General features: G+C 43.2%; 1 protein-coding gene across 1 annotated transcript in view; it reads left to right on the top strand.

Annotated features, from left to right (window-relative positions):
- si:dkeyp-117b11.1 (B-cell linker protein) overlaps positions 1-20,257 on the top strand; it is a 73,974-nt gene extending 53,717 nt beyond the window's left edge. Inside the window, exons 8-16 of the mRNA XM_063056836.1 lie at positions 351-423; positions 717-747; positions 6,998-7,028; positions 7,613-7,694; positions 8,862-8,896; positions 10,895-10,944; positions 14,472-14,555; positions 16,117-16,272; positions 19,977-20,257. Coding sequence (XP_062912906.1) covers positions 351-423; positions 717-747; positions 6,998-7,028; positions 7,613-7,694; positions 8,862-8,896; positions 10,895-10,944; positions 14,472-14,555; positions 16,117-16,272; positions 19,977-20,126 — 692 coding nt within the window. The 3' untranslated portion in view covers positions 20,127-20,257. The remainder of the gene's footprint in view (positions 1-350; positions 424-716; positions 748-6,997; positions 7,029-7,612; positions 7,695-8,861; positions 8,897-10,894; positions 10,945-14,471; positions 14,556-16,116; positions 16,273-19,976) is intronic.
- The last annotated feature ends 4,711 nt before the right edge of the window (positions 20,258-24,968 follow it).

Genomic DNA, 24,968 nt, shown 5'->3' with positions numbered 1-24,968 from the left:
CCTATTTCTTGGTGAGAGTTGGGTTCGATTGTGAAGCTGCCACTCCTGTGGTTAAATAGAAAGGCAGCGGCCAATATTGGAGGCTAAAGTGGAATGACAAGGCAGGCCCCAGCCCCTAAGGTAAATATCCACCAATGTCTCCTACCTAGACTTTGGAACTCTAATGTTAAAGGGTTTTGGGGAAGCAGAAAGGTACAGCAGCAGTGGGAAGAAAAATCAGGTGGATTGGTAAATTCAATGCATTATATTAGTGAGTGGCAGAGTAACAACTCTTCCTGTCTGTGCTGACTGAAAAACTCTGATGTGTCCTTCACATAGTCTACATTTCAGCTCTTCTTTCTTTCTCGCAGGGAAAGGAAGTAAACCTATATCTGGTCCCAGATCACTGACAACTCCTCCACGGGGAGGAATTTTACCTCCAGTGTAAGTGAAGCTAATCTCCTTTGGTTCAAGACATGCCTGCCTTTACTCCTGTGTCCAATGGCAGTTCTGTGCGGTCCTCTCTCACCACATTTGCCACAACCCTCCCCCCCACCCCCCCACCACCCTATGCCTTCCTGCACTCTCTTCTTTAGCATGGCCCTGGACATTTTCTCAGGATTCCTGTGATCATATTGGATTGAAGTATCCCTCTGTCCCTCTCCCTTTGCTTTCCAAGGATTGTGTTTCTCCTAGAGCATTAGGTCGTGAATTAATAAAACTGTATTATCTTTCAGGGGAACTCCTGCCGTTCCTGTCGGAAAATCAGTGAGTATTGTCGCTGAACTGTATGCAGAAAACAACTGAATGAAGAACGTAGCTGAGGTTACAGCGAAATGTAACGACAGCCCATGACCTCAAGAGTAAAGTTGCATCTAAGTGATGAATTAAAACTTTTGTTGAAATTTTGATGTTAACATTGGAAATAGCAGTTACCTTGCTGATGGATAAGGTCAAGTCAAATTTACTCTGTCTGTCTAGGTACCATATCCGATGCGGACTTTGGTGACCATGGTTTTCCATATAGAGCTATCCTTCGTTTTTTGGATGACTTCCATTTCCTCAATGTGTAGCCACCTGGCTATGCTTTTGATGTACATAAGCCGAGGTCTTCCTCTAGGTTTACTCCCCTCAATCTTTCCAGAGAGTATGATTTTTTCTAGTTCATCTTTCCGCATGATGTGTCCTAGGAATCTGAGTTGTCTTTCTCTTATTGTCGGTATGAGTGATTGAACTGCTTGGGCTCTTCTGAGAGCTTCTTCATTTGATGTGTGTGTGGTCCATGGTATTTTTAACATTCTCCTGTAGAACCATAATTCAACTGCTTCTAGTCTCTTTTCCATTGCTGGGGAAATGGTCCAGCATTACCATGTGCATAAGGACGGTGAGATACAGCTACAATAAAAGACATGCTTGCAGCAGCATCACGTGTGTGTAGGTATAGACAACCCTTTATACATAAATTATACTGAATTATACAAGAGAGAAATAAAAGATTGCAAAAAAAAGGAAGCAGTCAGAGATGAGTAGTGCAAGAGGTGGTTTCTAGTGTTCCACTGCTGAGGCGAGGTTAAGGTTTTGCAGGTCAGTTCAACAATCCGATGGCTGTGCACATGTAGCTCGTACTGAACCTGGTGGTGTGGGGCCTCAGGCCACACCATTAGGCACCTCCAGCCTGAAGGTAAAAGCAAGAGGAGAGCACCTGTCTCCTTGAGGTAGCAGCTCTTGCAGATGCTGCTAAAAGTGGGGAAGGTCTGTGCCTGTGATGGAACAGGTTATGTCCATGACGATGCACGTGCCATTTATGACACATACTGTATCTTCCATACCAGCTAGAAAAATTGGAAAACTGCAAAGAAGATCTAAAAGGAAAAGAGGACAACTTGATGCTGGTGGAGTAAGGGGAATCACAGAGGAATGAGACAGGACAAAATTAATGGGGAGGAACACTAGCAGGGATGATGGCAGAGCAGCAATGGCTGGAATTTCTGGGAGCAATTCAGAAAGCTTTTGATATATACTGTACAAAGATGAAGAAGTATTCTAAAGGCAGGATTACACAACTGTGGCTGACAAGAGAAGTCAAAGCCAACGCCAAAGTGAGAGAAATTAGATTGGATTAGATTCAACTTTATTGTCATTGTGCCGAGTACAGATACAAAGCCAATGAAATGCAGTTAACATCTAACCAGAAATGCAAAGAATAGTGTTATTTACAAAATAACTGCGAATAAAAAGTAAGTGCTACAGCACACAAATATAAAAGTACTGAGACAGTACAATATGGGCGCAATACTGCTTAGCGCTGTGATGTGAGGTTCAGCCTCAGAGAAGACATGTAATAGGGCAAAAATTAGTGGGAAGTCAGAGGACTGGGAAGCTTTTCAAAACTAACAGAAGGCAACTAAAAAAGTCATAAAGTGAAGGAAAAGATGGAGTATGAAGGTAAGTGAGCCAATAATATTAAAGAAGATACTGAAAGTTTCTTCAGATATATGAAGTGTAAAAGAGAGGCAAGAGTATATATCAGACCACTGGAAAATGATACTGGAGAGGTTGTAATGGGTGGAAAATTGCAAATGTCACTCCACTCTTCAAGAAAAGAGACAGGCAGAAGAAAGGAAATTATAGGCCAGTTAGTCTGACCTCAGTGGTTGGGAAGGTGTAAGAGTTAATTATTAAGGATGTGGTTTTGGGGTACTTGGGGGCACATGATAAAATATGCCATAGTTTGCATGGGTTTCCTTAAAGGAAATTCTTGGCTGACAAATCTTTGGAATTCTTTCAAGAAATAACAAGCAGGATAGACAAAGGAGAATTGGTTGTTGTTGTTGTTGTGTACTTGGATTTTCAGAAGGCCTTTGACAAGGTGCCACACATGAGGCTGCTTAACAAATTGTGAAACCATGGTATTACAGGAAAGATTCTAGTATGGATAAAGCAGTGGCTGATTGGCAGGAGACAAAGAATGGGATTAAAGGGAGCCTTTTCTGGTTGGCTGCCGATGACTAGTGGTGTTCCACATGGGTCTCTGATGGGGCTGATTCTTTTTAGTTATATGTCAATGATTTGGATGACAGAGTTGATGGCTTTGTGGCCAAATTTGCAGATGATACAAAGATAAATGGAGGGGCAGGTAGTTTTGAGTAAGTAGAGAAGCTACAGAAGGACTTAGACAGAGAATGGGCAACAAAGTGGCAGATGGAATACAGTGTTGGGAAGTGTATGGTCATGCATTTAGGTAGGAGAAATAAAAGCCTGGATTATTTTCTAAATGAGAGAAAATTCAAAAGTCTGAGGTGAAAAGGGACTTGGGAGTCCTTGTGCAGGATTCCCTAAAGGTTAATTTGCAGTTTGAATCAGCAGTGAGGAAGGCAAATGCAATGTTAGCATTCATTTCAACAAGACTAGAATATAAAAGCAAGGATGTAATGTTGAAACTTTATAAGGAACTGGTGAGGCCTCATTTGGAGTATTGAGAGCAGATTTCGGCTCCTTATCTAAGAAAGGACGTGCTGGCACTTGAGAAGGTTCAAAGGAGGTTTACAAAAATGATTCTGGGATTGAAAGGCTTGTCATATGAAGAGCACTTCATGGCTCTGGGCCTGTACTCACTGGAATTCAGAAGAACGAGGGGTGACCTCATTGAAACCTATCAAATGTTGAAATGTCTTGAAAGAGCGGTTGTGGAGAGGATGTTTCCTATGGTGGGAGAGTCTAAGACCAGAGGACACAGCCTCAGAATAGAGGGGAGTCCTTTTAGAATGGCCATGAGGAAGAACTTCTTTAGCCAGAGAGTGGTGAATCAGAAGTCATTGGAAATAGTTAAGAAAGAGGTTGATAAATTCTTGTTTAGTCAAGGCACGAAGGGATATGGGGAGAAGGCAGGAGATTGGGGCTGAGAGAGAAGATCGATCAGCCATGATTAAATGGTGGAGCAGACTTGATGGCCAAATGGCCTAAATCTGCTCCTATATCTTGTGGCCTTATTGTCTTACGATACACTAGGTAAAACAATAGAGGGTCTTCCCGAAGTATTCACAACATCTCCCTGTTAGATCCAGTGGATCTGGTTCTGTAGCTGCAGCATTCCCTGCTTTTCCTTCAGAATTCCTACATATCATTTCTATGCCGTGTTCTGTATTCAGTCCAAGCCTGCAGATGGTAAAGACCAGAATAAAAGCAAGAGTATGTCACTCTTCCCCATAAACATACTCCTCTATTTCGTATCTTGATTGATCCACTGCCACAGTGTCCTCACTCCTTCATTTTCTTCACTTCTCCCCAAACACACTTATAGACCATAGAACATAGACATCTATGGCACATTACAGGCCCTTCGGCCCACAATGTTGTACCGACCACATAACCTGCTCTAGAAACTGCCTAGATCTTCCCTGCTGCATAGCCCTCTATTTTTCTAAGCTCCATGTCCCTATCTAAGAGTCTCTTAAAAGACCCTATTGTATCCACCTCCACCACCGCCACCACCGGCAGTGAATTCCACGCACCCACCACTCTCTGTGTGCAAAACTTACCTCTGACATCCCCCTTGTACCTACTTCCAAGCACCTTAAAACTATGCCCCCTCATGCTAGCCATTTGAGCCCTGGGAAAAAGCCTCTGGCCATCCACACGATCAACGCCTCTCAATGTCTTATACATCCTATACACTCAGTGAATGCAAATCCACTCTCACGGGAGTTCAAAAGTTTCAAAGCCTCACAACTCTCTGACTGGAAAGAAATCCTCCTCATTCAGTCCTAATGGGTGTTCCCTTATTCCGAAACAGCCACTGGGTTTCCAGCGTCATGAGTCAGTCAGCCTCTCAGCACAGACCCGATCAATCCTTCTCAGAGCAACAAAAGATCTTTTTATTTTAGAGTGCAGGCCTTTCCGGCCAAACGAGCCCAACAACCCACCTATTTGACCCTAGACTAATCACAGGACAATTTACAATGACCTATCAACTGGAATGTCACTGGAATGTGGGAGGAAACTGGGCATGTGGAGGAAACCCACACGTTCACAGGAAGGACGTAAGCTTACACTCTCCATACAGGCGGCTTCGGAAATGAGCTCCGATCTCCGACGAGCCGCGCTAACCGCTAGCTACCATGGCGCCTCCAATCTGCTGGAGGAACTCAGCAGGTCGAGCAGCGTCTGTGAGAGGAGAGAAACAGTTGGTGTTTTGGGCCGAAACCCTGCATCAGGACAGGTTGCTGGGCTCCTCCAGCCGGTCACTTCTTGCTCCAGATTCTGATATCTGCAGTCTCTTGGGTATCTAGATTCAGAATTTGTGAGATTATCTCTCAGTCTTCTAACCTTCTGTAAATATAAACCGATTTTATTCAATTCCCCTTTCTGAGAATGGCAATCTGAATATGCACCTTTAGGTCTGCAGTCCAAAGCTGCACACAGGGGAGGTCTCCCCAGGGAAGATCAGCTCTTTACCATCTGCTAGTACCTTCAAACTAATTCCTCTTTTTCTTACTTCCAACAAAGGTTTTTCATCCTGAAACTTCCTCTTTCCAAAGACGTTGCCTGATTAGCTGAGTGTAAAAACGTTCTAAAGAGCTCTGCCGAAGGGTTTTGGCCTGAAATGTCGACTGTACTCTTTTCCTAGATGCTGCCTGGCCTGCTGAGTTCCTCCAGCATTTTGTGTGTGTTGCTCAGGTTTCCAGCATCTGCAGGTTTTTTGCTTTCAATTGAATTCTTCCCAAAGTCTAGCAACATTTTCTTACTTACCTATTTCACACTTCCTGTGTCAAAAGAGTGTTAAATAGTTTTTTAAAAATCATATGAGAAAATTTCAACTTTCCAGTTTTATTCCCTTTAAGTTCCCTGGTGCTTGAATCCACAGGTGCCTTTACCTTATACATGGTTCATCCTTATTTCTGAGCCCTGAACACTGAGTGTCTGTGGGATATATAACCATAACTGTCTTAGTACAAAGTGTAGCAGACAGCTGAAGGTTTATTCCTGACCTAACTAAAGAATGTGAAGAAATGGATTTGCTGCCTTGCCTGACTCCACTCATATCAGGAAAGGAATCTGGGAATTTTCCATTCAAACACAACGTATCAGGATAAGACTGGTTGGGACAATACTAACAAGATTGCTCCTGACCATAGTCACTGCTATTGTTTGCGGGGGTACGTACTTTTAATGTGAATAATAATAAATCAATCTTCTTGCTGCAAACATAGATTTTTAAAAATAATTAGTTAATTTTTTTATAAGTTTCTACAATGCAACAACAAAAAACAGTAAAAAAAAGCGGTTTATACAGCGCAAAACAAACATATCAAATGTACAGTTCATAACAGTTAAGGAAAAGCACCCATAGTAGAATCGTATAAAATTAGTTACCACCCCACCCTCTCACTACCCAACTGCAAGCCAACCTTACGATATATAGAAAAGAACTTTTATCACCACAGAGCTGTATTTATAAAAATAATGTATATTGCCAACTACCCGAGCTATAATATGTTTACACATAAAAAAAACTGTAAGTCTTAACCGAAAGAAGCTGGAAGTAAAGGATTTAAATGCAAAAGGACACGACCTACCCAGCCAACACACTTTTCGTCCCTCTTTCCTCCGGGAAAAGGCTCAGGAGCTTGAAGACTCGTACGGCCAGATTTGGGAACAGCTTCTTTCCAACTGTGATAGGACTGCTGAATGGATCCTGACCCGGATCTGGGCCGTACCCTCCAAATATCCGGACCTGCCTCTCGGTTTTTTTTTGCACTACCTTACTTTCCATTTTTCTATTTTCTATTTATGATTTATAATTTAAGTTTTTAATATTTACTATCGATTTGTAATCCAGGGAGTGGGAAGCGCAGAATCAAATATCGCTGTGATGATTGTACGTACTAGTATCAATTGTTTGGCAACAATAAAGTATAAAGTATAAATGCAAAAGAAAAAAAAGGAGGGATAATTTTTAAATTAAATCATAGTTACCTTTTTAAAAGCAAAACTTAGAATGTAAGTTTTTTTTTTCCAGATTCCCGGGAAACTTGCCTTACCTTCAGAAGGTATATATTGCATTTCTCTTTTATTCCCAATCTCACAACACCATATCCTTTCCATCTACAACCGATCAATTGCTAACAGTTTTTATATGTTTTAATTCTTGTCATCAGAGTACTGTCTGTTAAAAATGTGCAGGGTAGATCAAATTAATTTTAAAGCATCTAACTCCTAAAATTCATTCAACGATTATAGAATATTCACTAGCAAACAATAACAGTTACCATAACCTTTGTGCCTAGGAATACCACAAGCTAGCTTGTGTATCTAAATGCACAATACTCAATGCGTAACAAAAATTTCCAATGTGACAATCTCAAGATCTGTGGGAAGCCTAAGTAATAATTCAATCAAAATGCTTTTAAAAGTAATGGACGTAGAGCATGACCTAAGATGCTGGATTCTCAGTATCAACAGCATTTCTCTGAAGCTCTTTCCTTTCCCCTGCTGCAATGGGAGTGTTGAGCTGTGTGTGCAGTGTCATGTCAATGATCCTCTCAACAGTATAAGAGAGAGGTCTGATCTTGTTGAGTCTATCCTATAAATACAAGTCTCTTACTGTACAAGACATTACATTCTTTGTATACAGAAGTTCGAAGGACACCTACAATGGGAATTTCACAGGGTCAAACTAGATTTGGTCTACTTGTGCCAACTCCATTTGTTCAGAGGTGAGTGACTGTATCCTGGCTTGATTCTGGAGAAATCTGTTCTCTATTTATCTCACTAGTTGGGAAAGCAAACCTGTTGTTGAAGCAGCCATGGCAATGTGGGGACTGATGGAGGTTTACAGACCAGTTGATGGATCCATTAGTCATTAGCAGTTCATCTAGTATCTCGGCCCAGATGCCCAGATGGAATTAAGTGGTGGATGTGGGTTCGATTCCAACATTACAGAGAAGCTTGCATAAGTATATGGATGGGAGGGATGTCTAAGACTATAGTCCTGCTGCTGGTCAATGGGACTAGGCAGTTTGACACACACTAGATGGGCTGAATGGCCTTTTCTGTGCTGTAGTGCTCTATGATAGTATTGATCAGGGGACAAGTAGCGGTGTGCATTATTGGAGATCTATTGATGGAAACAGGGGCTTTTCATTGCATTCTTATCACATTGTGCCCAGGCTGCTGCTTTGAGAGATTGAATAGGAGTGGCGGGGTAGAGTAGTGGCTAGCACAACATTTTGCAGTACCAGCGAACTAGATTCAATTGTCACCACTGCCTGTAAGGAGCTTGTACGCTCTCCCTGTAACTGTGTGGGTTTTCTCTGGGTGCTCCGATTTCCTCCTTCAGTCCAGAGACATACCGGCTGATACGTTAAATGGTCATTGTAAATTGTTCCCTGATTAGGCTAGGATTAAATCAGGGGTCGCTGGGTGGGGCAATTTCAGGGGTCAGAAGGGCCTATTCCACAATGTATCTCAGTAAACAAATATAGACAATCCTTGTCCATTCCTGCATCTTCTGCAGAACATCATGACTGTGTTGTCATTCAAGAACAGGAGACACTGTTGCTGTTTTCCCTTATACCACCTCAACGCACAGTTGTGATGAAATGACCTGTAAGAATGTCATGCAAAACAAAGTTTTCCACTGTAATGACAATAGTAAACTAATGTACCTATTTATCGTCCGCTATACCCACCCCACTTCTCCACAATGAAAACTGGCTTGTTTTCTCACTTCAGCAGTTGAAGGGTTTTGACCTGAAATGTCATCTCTTTCCACAGATGTTGCATGATTTCTGGGTAGTTCCAACACTTTTTTTTTGTGGTGCATCAACTTACTGCATTTATTGTTCTCAGTTAACCCTAACGCCGTCTGCTTTAATTTGCAGTGGATCCTTCCCAAGAATGCAGGAAAGCTACATGGGTAAGTGACATTAGATAGCTATCTGAAAAACAGGTGTAGGAGCAGACAATGAACACTGGCTGTGAAAGGATGCACTTGCCTTTTTCCTCTCACTAGCAAACTTGAGTTTAACTCAGACACTGAAAGCCCCTTCTCCCTGTTACATTCAAGTTTAATTGTCAGTCAACCATACACATGAGTATAGCCAAATGAAACAGGATTGCTCCGGGGCCAAAGTGCAAAACACAGTGCCAATAGCACACAGCACAAGTAGCACATATAGTTACAATAGCAGAAAAACATGCAGTCGCAAAAAAGTAATAATACAGCCAAAGTCCCTGAGTGACGTGGCCTGTAGATTGACGTTGATGGAATGTTGTTCTGAGCCAGCTTGACTTCCCCTGAGCGAATGCTGGAGGGGAGGGAGGGAATGTCGACTCAGACCATGAGAGGCCTGCATCGGGCTTTTCATGCCTTACAAGGCGCAGATTGGAAGTCTGTGTGGGGCACCACTCCTCGCACAGACACTAGAGCAATGTGTGATTAAGTGCCTTGCTTGAGGACACAAACACGCTGCCACAGCTGAAGCTCGAACTAGCGACCTTCAGATCACTAGACGAACACCTTAACCACTTGGCCACGTGCCCAACAAACACTGGAGGGCACCCCAAACCCAGTACAGATTCCACAGCGCACACAGAGGACTTTGCTCTCTCCTACACTGCGTCCAAGCATCTCCTCTCCTGGACGGCTGCAACAGACACCACTGCGGCAAGGGGGCCTGGTCTGTACCACAGCCGAGGAAATGCAGCTCCCCCACCATCGGTCTTTCCAATGAACAGGTGAATCGGACTTGCAGTACTCTCCATCATCAATGTCCAACAGAGTCTTGTCATCACAATAAAAATGCCTAAGACAATGACTTGCAGTGTTTGTTGGACCGCGCACTGCCTCTGCACAACAACAGTATGTACCAAGTCCAGGAGACAATGTGGTATGGAATAAGTCTAGCTTCATCACTCTCCAGCAGCTTGCTGGTGTAGACTGCAGTAGTTCATGTTCTTAGTACCCAGCAGTGTCTTGTGATTGCACAAAAAAACATAAAGGACAAACAATTATACCCTTGGTTGGACCTGGAGAAGCTGCTGTGACCGTACTGCCGTCTCACTGGAAGTGATACTACAGGTTGAGTACCTCGGATGCAAAATGTTTTGAACTTTGTATGTTTTTGGATTTTGGGATATTTGCATCTATATAATGAGATACCTTAGAGATGGGCCCAAATCCAAACAGAACATTCATAAATCTAAACAGAATATTCATTTATATTGCATATACATCTCATATATATATATATATATATACACACACACACACACATACACACACACACACACACACACATACACACACACACACACACACATATATATATATATACATACATATATATATATCCTGAAGGTAGTTAGATTTTCATCAGCAACGCTGTGACAGCTATTATATAGAAAAGGTGGCTAATTTAGCAAGATGGCAAATCAACATAAGTAGAAATAGACAAAGGAACTTATTTGAATTTCACTGCAAAATGTGTTCATTTGTTGAAGGTTTGCTATCCCCTGTGGTTACCTCTCAGGGAAGAACGCCATATAATTATTTCAAATTTCAGCAATAATTCTAAATAAACCTCTCTCCTTACTCCCCCACTTCTCTCTCTCTCCCCCACAAACACAAACAGGAAAATAACTTAAATGGGAAAAATACTGTCGTCATCGAAATTGAACTTTGAACTCCGGAACGCCACGAGCTGTAATAGTATCACGTTAACCGTCATGCTACCACCATGTATTCGATGTTTCCATAGTTCTTCCAATTGTTATTAACTTCACTAACTGGTTGATAGAGGATAAAGAAATGATGAACAAGAATAGAGGGCCAAAAGTGGTGAACGTCCTAGAACGGAAACTTCAGCAGATTTGTCATGTCATACTTCTCATCTGTTGTGTCTTCTATTGCCAGGGAACACGAGCGGCAGCATGGCATCTTCTTCGCAGGGTTCTGGTGGAGAGGTGGGTGTTGGTCCAGTGGACCCCCGGTCATTTACTTCTCTGCGGTCCGGTTGTAAGGCCCTGATCACAAATTGTCAGGAAGAATTGAGACGTTTTGGCTCGTGTGTGCTGCAGTGCAGTTCAGGGGAGAGAGAGGGGTAACAGTGGGAGAGGGAGGGAGAGGGCGAGAGAGGGAGAGAGAGTGGGAGACGGTGAGGGATTGTGAGGGAGAGGGACTGGGGGAGAGACAGGGAGAGGGGAGGGAGAGTGGGAGGGAGAGGGAGAGAGAGAGAGGGAGGGGAAGAGAGGGGGAGAGAGAGAGGGAGACGGGGAGAGAGAGAGGGAGAGAGGAAGAGGGAGTGAGAGAGAGTGGGAGAAAGTGGGAGAGAGAGAAAAGTTTTTAGAAAGATAGTGGGATAATATGGTGGAGGATTACAAATACCTGGGGATACGAATTGACAATAAACTGGACTGGTCAAAGAACACTGAGGCTGTCTACAAGAAGGGTCAGAGTCGTCTCTATTTCCTGAGGAGACTGAGGTCCTTTAACATCTGCCAGACGATGCTGAGGATATTCTACGAATCTGTCGTGGCCAGTGCGATCATGTTTGCTGTTGTGTGCTGGGGCAGCAGGCTGAGGGTAGCAGACACCAACAGAATCAACAAACTCATTCGTAAGGCCAATGATGTTGTGGGGATGGAACTGGACTCTCTGACGGTGGTGTCTGAAAAGAGGATGCTGTCCAAGTTGCATGCCATCTTGGACAATGTCTCCCATCCACTACATAGTGGACTGGTTGGGCACAGGAGTACATTCAGCCAGAGACTCATTCCACCGAGATGCAGCACAGAGCGTCATAGGAAGTCATTCCTGCCTGTGGCCATCAAACTTTGCAACTCCTCCCTTGGAGGGTCAGACACCCTGAGCCAATAGGCTGGTCCTGCACTTATTTCATGGCATAATTTACATATTACTATTTAATTATTTATGGTTTTATTACTATATAATTATTTATGGTGCAACTGTAACGAAAGCCAATTTCCCTCGGGATCAATAAAGTATGACTATGACTATGACTATGACATATACAGAGGGATGAGAAATATACAGAACTAATGGCAAAGGTGATTGGTGATACCTTGATATGATTTAGAATATCAGTAGAAAAACTTGTTTATATAGAGTGGAAGCTGGGACTGTGGCTGGAAAGCATTGGGTTAGTCACATCCAGAGGAGTGAAAAGCCTGGAAGAGGACAGGCACATGAGATAATAAGACACTGTGGATAAGCTTACTAATTTAGTCAATGTTAGATTTCTTTGGGAATATTGCATTTCTTTACCTGAACACACCACATTTCCTGAATATGTCATTGAGAATATTAAGTCAAGTCAAGTTTACTTCCATTTAACTATATACAGTGGCATACAGAAGTTTGGACACCTCTGGTCAAAATTTCTGTTTCTGTGAATAACTAAGTGAGTAAAAGATGACCTGATTTCCAAAAGGCGTAAAGTTAAAGATGACACATTTCTTTAATATTTTAAGCAAGAAAACTTTTTTATTTCCATCTTTTACGTTTTCAAAATAACAAAAAAGGAAAAGGGCCCAAAGCAAAAGTTCTATTCAAAAAGTTCAAAGGAATATCTAAACAAGCCTGATGCATTTTGGAAACAAGTCCTGTGGACCAATAAAGTTAAACTAGAGCTTTTTGGCCGCAATGAGCAAAGGTATGTTTGGAGAAAAAAGGGTGCAGAGTTTCATGAAAAGAACACCTCTCCAACTGTTAAGCATGGGGGTGGATTGATCATGCTTTGGGCTTGTGTTGCAGCCGCTGGCATGAGGAACATTTACTGGAAGAATGAATTCAATTAAATACCAGCAAATTCTGGAAGCAAACATCACACCGTCTGTAAAAAAGCCGAAGATGAAAAGAGAATTGCTTCTACAACAGGATAATGAACTTAAACAAAAACTCAAACTTTTACTCGCTTAGCTATTCACAGTAACAGAAATTTTGACCGGGGTACCCAAACTTTTGCATGCCACTGTACATGTATAACGAGGTGGCCTACAGGGAAGAAATCATCTCTCTGACACAGTGGTGTCAAGAAAACAACTTCTCCTTCAATGTGGCAAAAAGAAAGGAGCTGGTTGTGGACTACAGGAGGAATGGAGACCCCTATTGACATCAATGGATCTGGGGTTGAGAGGGTGAACAGCTTCAAGTTCCTTAGCATCCACATCCCCGAGGACCTCATGTGGTCTGTGCACACCAGCTGTGTGGTGAAAAAGGCACAACAGTGCCTCTTTCACTCCAGACGGTTGAGGAAGTTTAGTATGGGCCCCCAAATCCCTAGAACTTTCTACAGGGGCACAATTGAGAGCATCCTGGATGGCTGCATCACTGCCTGGTATGGGAACTGTACCTCCCTAAATCGCAGGATTCTGCAGAGAGTGGTGCAGACAGCCCAACGCATCTGTAGTTGTGAACTTCCCATGATTCAGGATATTTACAAGGACAGGTGTGAAAAAAGGGCCTGTAGGATCATTGGGGACCTGATTCACTCCAACCACAATCTATTCCAGCTGCTACCATCCGGGAAACGATACCACAGCATAAAAGCCAGGACCAATAGGTTCCAGGACAGCTTCTTCCACCAGGCCATCAGAATGATTAACTCACGCTGATTTGAGTGTACTTCATATTACATTGGCTGTTCTGTTTATTATAAATTATTATGAATTACTATGATTGCACGTTGCACAGTTAGACGGAGACATAACATAAAGATTTTTACCCCTCATGTATGTGAAGGATGTAAGAAATAAAGAAATAAAGTCAATTCAATTCTTGTAAGTAAGATTAAAAAGCTGCTGCTTTCAAGTTATTGAGATCTTACCATTGTAGAGACCAGGTCAGTGATTAGATAGTCTACATTCTTCTTTCCCATGGTTCTAGAAGCAAAATTCCTCAAAGTACTACCCTCCATCTGAACTTTTCCAGTTTAAAATATTGAGTGGTAACCCCATCAGCGGTGTCATCTTCCCAATCCCTGATGCATGTATAGATTAGGAGCTGTGCACTGCAGCTCATGTGATTCATTAAGATGGTTAGATTTAATTCTTCCTCACAAAGTAAGGATGCAGCAGGGCCATTAGGGAAGTGCTGCCGGATCTTCCGCTCCCTTGCACCGTGACTACTTTTCTTTCACTGTGCTTGTCGGGTGGGATACAGAAAACCTAATATCGTGCAATAGGAAAGGAAAGGCACGTCGCATCCAGAGTTTCTCCGGTTAGCGGATGATTTCTCTCCACGCCTCTCTCTGACGTAGTGGGGAACTGCGTACGAGGCAAAGTTTGCCATTGCCTTCTGCCGGGTGAGTTTCCAAAGAGTTCACCAGCCTGTAACCCAGCACAGATGGAAAGCGTGTAGGGGAGCCGGCTGGATTCGAACTTGGGACCTTTTGTCCCGAAGTCCGACGCTGATGCCGCTACGCCACCAGATGCAATAAATTAAAAAAAAATCTTTTTATCATACTCCACAGAATGCCTGTTTACAAGCTAAACCCTGGTTTGCAAGCAAGTGTGATCGAAAGACAGCAGAAGTTGCATTGTTTGAAAACGGCAAGGTAGGTGTCAGATTTATTCACCTCCCATTTCTGCTCAAAACATTCCACTTTCAAAAATTGCACTTGGCTGGCTGAGCTCACTTGGTGAAGACAGGAAATATTTTTGAGCTCTGATGAATTGTACAACAGGATTTTCAATACTGTCAATCTTCTTTCAACATGTATTGTAAAAAAAAAATGGCTTCACTGGCTCTCATGTTGGTTTGTTTCTCTCAGACTTTCTCACTTGGACTCCAGATTTTGTTACTGACTATGACCCTAATGTTGCTTGGCAATATAGTTGTGCACTTGCAGATTTTTCTGGTATTCCTCTTTATTCTTCCTTCTGCTTCCTTAAGCTCAATGGTCCTTTAGCACACAAACACAGCAAAAACGCATACACTCTGGCAGCTTTTCACCATGCCTTCTGAGACCATTCTGTCCTTTCTCTTGTTTCACCAGAGGGGTTTGAATAGTAGAATCACAATAGCACTTGAAATCACCTTCAGGACAATATACCCATAAAATATTTATTATGTATTCACAATATGTGGAATGCCAGTATTTACTGGCCTATGAATCACCTTCTCAAAAGGCAGCAGTCATTATTGGGAAAATTGCTCCAAAAATGTTGTTGGGTATTGAGTACAGTCGACGTTTTGGGCCCAACGTCGACTGTACTTTTTTCCATAGATGCTGCCTGGCCTGCTGAGTTCCTCCAGTGTTCTGTGTGTGTTGCTGAGATTTCCAGCATCTGCAGGTTTTCTCTTGTTTAGGTATTGAGTTCCAGGATTTAGATCCAACAATGGTGAGGGAGCAACTATAGCCTTTCTTCTCACAACCCCTACATAACGTGTACACTTTTCCAGTACTGACATATCATCTTGCATACTTCTTTCAAGTTTGGTGGGTTTTTGCACTTTCCATAAGCCCATAAGACATAGGAGTAGAATTAACTCATTCCGCCCATGAGTTTCTCCTCCAATCATGGCTGATTTATTATCCCTCTCAACCCCATTCTCCTGCCTTCTCCTCATAACCTTTGATGTCCTTACTAATCACCCTCTGCTTTCAATATACCCAATGACTTGGCCTCCATGGCCATCTGCAGCAATGAATTCCACAGATTTACCACACTCAGGCTAAAGAAATTCCACATCTCTGTTCTAAAGGGATATCCTGGAGTTTAGAAGGAACTGTAGCCTCTGGTCCTAGATTCCCCCACCATAGGTCCATTCTCCACGTCCACTGTTTATAGGCCATTCAATATTTGATAGGTTTCAATGAGATTCCACTACCACCCCCCATTCTTCCAAATTCCAGTGAGTGCAGGTCCAGATCCATCAAATGCTCCTCGTATGTTAACCCTTTCATTCTCACAAACCTTCTCTCCAACGCCAGCTCACTTTTTCTTAGATAAGGGGCCAGATCTGCTCCCAATACTCCAAGTGCAGTCTCACCAATGCCTCAGCATTACATCCTTGCTCGTTTTAACCAAAAGGGAATTGAGTCAATGGAAATCAGCTGATGAAAGAAGAGTGTATCTTGTAATGAATAACGCATATTTTTTTGTAAACCTAAGGATGGTGCATTCCTAGTGCGACCCAGTTCAAGAGGGAACAGAAACCAACCCTACACTTTGGCAGTGTTGTACCGGAGAAAAGTTTTCAACATTCCCATTCGCTCTAATGAATTCAGAAGTCACTATATTCTTGGCAAGGCAAAGGCAGGAGAGAAGGTGAGTAGAAGATGAACACCAAGGCTGTTCCTCATCTTAATATGCATGGAAAGTTGTATGCCAGGTGTGCCCAGATTGTCCATGCCAACTCAGGTTGTCTGCTTGAGTTGGTCCCATTTCACCATGGTTGGCCCATTCCCTCTCCTATCCATATATCTACCTAAGTGTCTTTAAAATGCTGTTATTGTACCTATCTCTTCCACTGGTAGCTCATTCTTTTTATATCATGAACTGATCTAGCCACGACCGGCCTTTGTTCAATGTAATGGGACTCTCTTGATGTCCGCCTCTGTAGGTTTGCCCATGAGTTCATCGTCAGTATGAAAAGTGACCTTGAATTACAACATGGATTCTGCCCGTCCCTCTCGTGGTGACCTTGCTGCAGCGGCAACGCGCATTGCAACCTTTAATCTGCAAACAATAGCTGAGTTCTAGCAAACTGGCTGAAATGATCAGCATCACACATCAAAGTTGCTGGTGAACGCAGCAGGCCAGGCAGCATCTGTAGGAAGAGGTGCAGTCGACATTTCAGGCCGAGACCCTTCGTCAGGATTGCTGCGTTCACCAGCAACTTTGACGTGTGTTGCTTGAATTTCCAGCATCTGCAGAATTCCTGTTGAAATGATCAGCATGCCTGGTTTCATGAAACAATAAGGCATGGCTATGGACTGGAAAATATGCTGGGGAGACTGTTGCCTTTCTTGTGGTCTAGAATCATTCAGGTGCTGAGATATTCCAAGTTATATAGTCTAGTTGTACAGCACAGAAACAGGCCCCTCGGTCCGCATGTCCATGTCAGCCATTTTGTTCATCTATACCAGTCCCATTTCCCCCTATTAGGACCATCTTTCTCTGCCTTCCCTATTTGAGTGAATGTCTAAATGCATCCCAAACATAGTGATTGTATCTGGTTCCACCACCTCCTCTGGCAGCACGTTCTACTCTCTGTATAACAAAACCTATCCCTCAGGTCCCATTTAAATCTTCTTCCTCTCATTTTAACCCTATGCCCGCTTGATTTTGATACCCCTACCAATGGACTCTGAGTATCTACCCTATCTATGCCTCTTACAATCTTATATACGATGATCAGATCAGCCTTTAGCTTCCTTCAGTCCAGGAAAAGCAAGTCCAGTCTATCCTGTCCCTTCCCATATTTAAAGTCCTAATATCCAGGCAGCATCCTGGTGGAATCTCCTCTGCACAATTGCGTTCCTTCCTACAGTGTGTGGCACCCTGTAACGCACCCAATGTCCCAATGCGGCCTAGACAGGAATTATCTATAGATGCAACATGAAGTCCCAAATTTATATTCTATGTCCTGACCTCAGAATACGGCTATCAGCCTACCACCACCCTATCTACCTGTGTTGTTCCTTTCACAGAATCATGAACTTAATACTACGAGCTCCTTCTGCTCATCTAGATTCCCTAGTGTCCTACCGTTCACTGTATATGTCCTACCTCTACTTAATTTCCCAAAATGCATCAAATCTGCCCGGCTTTCCTTCTGACCTACATCCACTGTAGAATTAGACAGCCTTCCTTGCCATAAATCACTGACTTTCCTGTAATTTACAGATTTGCTCATCATAACTTCTATATTAACAGGTAAGTTGAATTCACAAGCAACAATGTTGTACACAGCACTGACCCCTGTGGTACACTACTGACTCAAGACATTGGCCTCAATACCTCCCTGTGCAATTGGATCCTCCATTTCCTCACTTGCAGAACCCCGTCAGTTCAGATTGGCAAAGACATCTCCACAGTCTCCAACAGCACTGGTGCACCACGAGGCAGTGTGTTTAGCTCCCTGCTCTGCTCGCTTTGCACTTACCACTGTGTGGCTAAGCAGAGCTCCAATGCCATATTTGTATTTGCTGACGAGACCACGGTCGTTGGCTGAATCAAAGGTGGTGAGAAATCGGCATATAGAAGGGGGATTGAAAATCTGGCTGAGTGGTGCCACAACAACAACCTCTCACTCAATGTCAGCGAGACCAAGGAGCTAATTATCAACTTCAGGAGGATGAAACCAGAGGTCTTCATCCGGCAGTCAGAGGTGGAGAGGGTCAGCAACTTTAAATTCCTCATTGCTATCGTTCCGGAGGAACTGTCCTGGGCCCTAACGTACGTGCAATTACAGAAAAAGCACAGCAGTGCCTTCAGATCTTTAGAAGTTAATGACGATTCGGCATAACATCTAAAATTTTGACAAACTTCTATATACTGATTGGTTGCATTGCCACTTGGTATAGAAGTACTAAAGCCTTTGAGTGGAAGATCCTACAAAAAGTAGTGGATACAGCTCAGTCCGTCATGGGTAAAGCCCTCCTTACCATTGAGCACATCTACATGGAGTGCAGTTGCAGGAAAGCAGCATCCATCATCAGGGACCCCCACCACCGAGGTCATGCTCTCTTCTACAGGAGCCTCAGGACTCACCCCTCCAGGTTCAGGAACAGTTATTACCCCTCAGCCATTAGGTTCTTGAAACAATGGGAATAATTTCATTCAACTTTGCTTGCCCCATCGTTGAAATGTTCCCACAACCTATGGACTCCTTTTCAAGGACTTGCCATCTCATGTTCTTGATATTTATTGCCTATTCATTTATCATTATCTCTTTTTTCCCTTTTGTATTTTCACTGTTTTGTCTTTTGCACATTGTTTGTTTATCCACTCTGCTGGGTGTGGTCCTTCATTGATTCTGCTATGGTTCTTGGATATACTGAGTATGCCCACAAGCAAACAAACCTCAGGATTGTATATGGTGATATATGGACTTTGATAATAAATTTACTTTGAACTTTGACTTCCTCCACTCCTACTTTATGTCTCCTAATGCAAAGCCAAATTTAGATCTATGTATTTTAACATTCTAGACCAGCCTACCAAGCAGGACCATGTTTAAAGCCTTACGAACGTCCATATGGACATCTCCTGCCCTCCTTTTATCAAACTGCATTACAACTATACCCTTCTTAAATAAAGCAACAATATTCACTCTCCTCCATCTTCTGGTGCTTTACCTATGGCTGGTCTTCATCAGGACTGGAGCTTTCCACTTCCTTGTTTTTCCATACCACTTTAGGATCAATCTTACTTGGCTCTGGGGATTCGACCACCCTTATACATTCTAAGACATATATCACTTCCATCTTTTTAATACTGACATAGTGCAGACTAATAATGCATCTCTCCCTGAACTCACTATCCTTTACTTCTTTCTCCTTGTGGATACAAATGAGAAATAATCATCTAGGACATCTCCCACATTGTCTGGCTCCACACATAGATCTTTATCCCTAAGGAATCCATTCTTTCTCGAGCTACCCTCTTGCTCCTGTATGTATAACTTAGGATCCTCTTTAACCTTACCTGCCAAGGACACTTCATGGCCTCTTTTTGCCTCGCACCATCACCTCTCCTGATCTTCTCACCTCTTCAATCCTGCTCCCTGTTGATGAAATTCTCCCCATCTCAGTCATTCCCACCACTCATCTCTTGGTTTCAGTCTCCTTCCCAATCCTCCTTTCTACAAGTAGTCACGAAGGGAGGGCACCTCTGAAAGTAGCAAAACCATCTGGTTAGAGTCTCCTCAGTATGTTTTAGATGTTGCATCTCGAGGCCAGGGTCTTTCCTAGGAAGTCTTACCAGCTTTCCTATTCTAACTCACTCTTTTTTTTTTTTGCTTTTAGATCTTTAACAACCTTCCAGAACTGATTGAGTATTATCAGCAGAAATCACTGATCCTGATTAATGAGCAGAACCAGACTAAAGATGCCACCCTATTGCTTTACTCTGTCCGACCAGGAGCGTCAACCAACAGATGTTCCAACCTGCTCTGAAACGACACGTCAACGTTGGTATCTGGGTCCTTCAGGAACAAGGAGTGGTCTGTCTGCCTTCCAGTCATCAGACTCGGGACTGCCGATACCCATAACCATTTGGAAAAAAATTTCCACAAGCCAAGTTAATATTTTTGTACAACAATCTCTTCTTTTAAATAAAAAAAGGTCTCCATTCATCATTCCATGTCAATTCTTCACGTGTGAACCTTACACCAATGAACGCTAACCAAGACTGTCAGAGCCCAAAGGTACCCCACTAGGAAGTATAACTGGCATGGCTGCCCATAACCTGGTGATGTTAAGGACAGTTGTCATGCCCTTACTGTTCTTGAGGAGGGTGCTTATCAGGGAAAGAGGTACCTGGGGTAGGCATGAGGTAGGACTGTTGCGTGCAGAGAATGGCAATGATTAGGAACTGAGGACAGTGAGATTGGAATTAATTAATGATCTCATAAACAATATGGCGAGGCAGAGGATACCTGAAGCCAATGGAATGACTTTTTATCTGCAAACCAAATAGAAGTCAGTCGACCCATACTCTATTGCCACCATCCCAATGAGCTGACACCACCACTGACCAGCCAATTGATATCCTTTATCCCATTTATTCTGACATTACTCCTCAGAGAACATTTGGAATCACAGATCAGAACTGAACAGAAACAAGAGGAATTCTGCAGATGCTGGAAATTCAAGCACCACACATCAAAGTTGCTGGTGAACGCAGCAGGCCAGGCAGCATCTCTAGGAAGAGGTACAGTCGACGTATCAGGCCGAGACCCTTCGTCAGGACTAACTGAAGGAAGAGTTAGTAAGAGATTATGTCGACTGAGAACTCAACAGAGGTGGCCAGTCGGGCCACTGGGTCTGCATTTGCTCTGAGAACAGCAGTTCTACTTCCCTCTCCTTCCCCGATACCATGCTAATCATTCTTTCTCAAGTATCCAACTCCCCTTTGAGAACTCTAATGGGAGGGAATGCTTTTAACCACCTTCATGAGCAATAAATTCCTGCTCCTGAGTACTCTCTGTAAAAAAAACCCTCACATTCTTTGTACCTTTTGCTCAAAACGTTAAACCTGAGACCGTTTAGTCCTTGAACTTCCATTTACTTTGCTCAAACCACCTGTGATCTTGTAGTTTTCTTTCAAATCTCCCCACAATCCTAATTCTCACTGTGACCTTCTCCCTTCTGGTCTGTGAATTCTGTCAATCTGTCGCTGTGAAATCCCTCAAATCATCACTGTAATCCATTTCTTCACCTCTTCCAGAATTTCACATTTTTCCACTGCCTGAAGACCATGATTGAAAATAATGTCCCACTTAATTTTGAACGAGGTTGGAGCTGACATCGGATGTACCGCTACTCTGTCAGGGTCTGCAAGACATTACTTCCTACAAAGCGAAACCCAATAGCGAGAATGGCAGCAATGCTTCACTACCAGATGAACTCAACACCTTCTATGCTGGCTTTGAAAGGGAGAACACAACTACAGCTCTGAAGATCCCTGCTGCACCTGATGACCCCGTGATCTCTGTCTCAGAGGCCGATTTTAGGCTGTCTTTAAAGATAGTGAACCCTCGTAAGGCAGAAGATCCCGATGGAGTACCTGGTAAGGCTCTGAAAACCTGTGCCAACCAACTGGTGGGAGTGTTCAAGGACATTTTCAACCTCTCACTGCTACGGGCAAAAGTTCCCACTTGCTTCAAAAAGGCAACAATTATACCAGTGCCTAAGAAGAATAATGTGAGTTGCCTTAATGACTATCGCCCGGTAGCACTCACATCTACCGTGATGAAATGCTTTGAGAGGTTGGTCATGACTAGACTGAACTCCTGTCTCAGCAAGGACCTGGACCCATTGCAATTTGCCTATCGCCACAATAGGTCAATGGCAGATGCAATCTCAATGACACTTCACATGGCTTTAGACCACCTGGACAACACAAACACCTATGTCAGGATGCTGTTCATCAACTATAGCTCGGCATTTAATACCATCATTCCCACAATCCTGATTGAGAAGTTGCAGAACCTGGGCCTTTGTATCTCCCTCTGCAATTGGATCCTCGACTTCCTAACCGGGAGACCACAGTCTGTGCAGATTGGTGATAACATATCCTCCTTACTGACAATCAACACTGGCACACCTCAGGGGTGTGTGCTTAGCCCACTGCTCTACTCTCTGTATACACATGGCTGTGTGGCTAGGCATTGCTCAAATACCATCTATAAATTTGCTGATGATACAACCATTGTTGGTAGAATCTCAGACGGTGATGAGAGGGCGTACAGGAGTGAGATATGCCAACTAGTGGAGTGGTGTCACAGCAACAACATGGCACTCAACGTCAGTAGGATGAAAGAGCTGATTGTGGACTTCAAGAAGGGTAAGACGAGGGAACACATACCAATCCTCAGAGAGGGATCAGAAGTGGAGAGAGTGAGCAGTTTCAAGTTCCTGGGTGTCAAGGTCTCTGAGGATCTAACCTGGTCCCAACATATCGATGCAGTTATAAAGAAGGCAAGACAGTGACTATACTTCATTAGGGGTTTGAAGAGATTTGATATGTCAACAAATATACTCAAAAACTTCTATAGATGTGCTGTGGAGAGCATTCTGACAGGCTGCATCACTGTCGGGTATGGGGGGGTGGGGACCGAAAGAAGCTCCAGAAGGTTGTAAATCTAGTCAGCTCCATCTTGGGTACTAGCTTACAAAGTACCCAGGACATCTTCATGGAGCGGTGTCTCAGAAAGGCAGCGTCCATTATTAAGGACCTCCAGCACACAGAGCATGTCCTTTTCTCATTGTTACCATCAGGTAGGAGGTACAGAAGCCTGAAGGCACACACTCAGCGATTCAGGAACAGCTTCTTCCCCTCTGCCATCTGATTTCTGAATGGACATTGAACCTGTGAACACCACCTCACTTTTAAATATATATAATTTATGTTTTTTGAACAATTTAAAATCTATTCAATATATGTATACTGTAATCTATTTATTTATTTATTTATTAATTATTTTTTCTTCTTCTATCTGATGTACTTCATTGAACTGCTGCTGCTGTTAAGTTAACAAATTTCACGACACACGCTGATGATAATAAACCTGATTCTGCTTGCGGTCTAAGCAGATCCAACATCCTTTGTCTTCTTCAGTCCCTGTCTGGATCCATCTTCCCTTTTGTTTTCCTCCTTCTATCATCCACCGGATTCTGTCTCCCAACTTCACCCCTCCCTTCCCTATCCGGCTCCGTCTGTCTGCCATCCTTCAGGAAGCCCTCACCCCCAGTCTGGCCCTGTCTCACCACACGCACTATTCACTTTACCACCACCTCTCTCCGCTCTCAGTCCTGACATCGACAGTTCCTCCTCCCCCAACGGATGCTGCTCGACCCACTGAGTCTTTCCAGCAAATTTCTTTATCTACTTATTGAGATACAGAGTAGGATAGGCCCTATCGGCCCTTTGAACCATGCTGCTCAGCATTCTCCTGATTTAATCTGAGCCTAATCTGGGACAATGATCACTTAACCTACTAACGGGTAGTAGTCTTTGGGAGGAAACTGGCAATCGGAAAGTCACACAATCATGGGGAGAACGTACAAACTCCTTACAGGCGGTGGTGGGAATTGAGCCCCGTCGTCTGTACTGTAAACCATTGTGCTAACCAGTACACTACAGTCTCTTGTGTCTTCAACATAACTTCCTGGCCTTGTACCCGACACCTCTATTTATAAATCTCTGAGTTATATTTGTTTTATTAACCAGCCTGTCATGTGCTTTTCTAATTTCAAGATGTTATGCAGACCGAAAGCCCTCCCACTTCTGTTAGAAATCTGTTATTTGGTTCATATTGTCCTTCCTTATTTTCACCCACCGCCAAAGGTTTCACTTCCCATTTCTCAGTACTGAACTCTGTCTGGGCCCTCTGCCCATTCAGAGTTTATCGGTGTGTTTTTTAAATTTTATATAGAGCTGCAGTGTTGAACAGACCGTTCTGACCTGATGAGCCACGCCACCCGGCAGCCCTCCTACTTAACGCTAACCTAATCACAGGGCAATTGACAACGACCGACTAACCTACTAATCGGTACATCTTTGGACTGTGCGAGAAAACTGAACCACCTGGAGGAAACCCATGCGGTTACGCGGAGACTGTACTGTTACGTTTTGTAACTCAAAAACAAATCTAATTGCAAGAAAAAGATGGAGCTGGGAATAGAAGTCTAATTTAGTTTTTACTTTAAGCGAGGCACGCATGTAACACATGATAAAATATGTCACTTCCCTACTTTTACAGATAACCGACAATGCATTATGTAAACAATAAAGAATGCTTATCAAACTATATATTTACAATATTAATCAAATATTAAATACACAGCACTCCTCCCTGCTTAGCTACAAACTCCAACTCAGTAGAGAATGCATCTCAGCTATATGTACAGTGTACTATATAATACAACTACTATATGCAGACATCTACAGCATAGTAATATTTAAATTGTCCCATTCAAGTCTAAAGGTTTAATCGCTGTGGAAGCTTTCTTATTCTTGTGGGATAATGTTTCTCCTGACAAGGGGGATCACTCTGCTTGATGGGTGAGACTTGTGGCCGTGAAACAATCTCAGGTTCAGGGGCCTGCTCCATGGTGTTTGTAGGAGTTGGCTCTGGGACTGCAGGAAGTGGTTCTGATAGCTGTGGCCACCTTTCTTCTCGAACCATTGCCTCTGCTCTCGCCAACCAATTGATGTGCCATCTTCAGATGATATCAGACACAATCTCCACTGTGTAAGAGAGTGTCCAGTAAGAAGAAGAAAACCCTTAACTC

This window comes from Mobula hypostoma, chromosome 8 (assembly GCF_963921235.1).
Source record: "Mobula hypostoma chromosome 8, sMobHyp1.1, whole genome shotgun sequence".
NCBI classification, from domain to species: domain Eukaryota; kingdom Metazoa; phylum Chordata; class Chondrichthyes; order Myliobatiformes; family Myliobatidae; genus Mobula; species Mobula hypostoma.
Note: the sequence above shows the minus strand (reverse complement) of the source record. Positions and strands in the feature narration are given on the sequence as shown.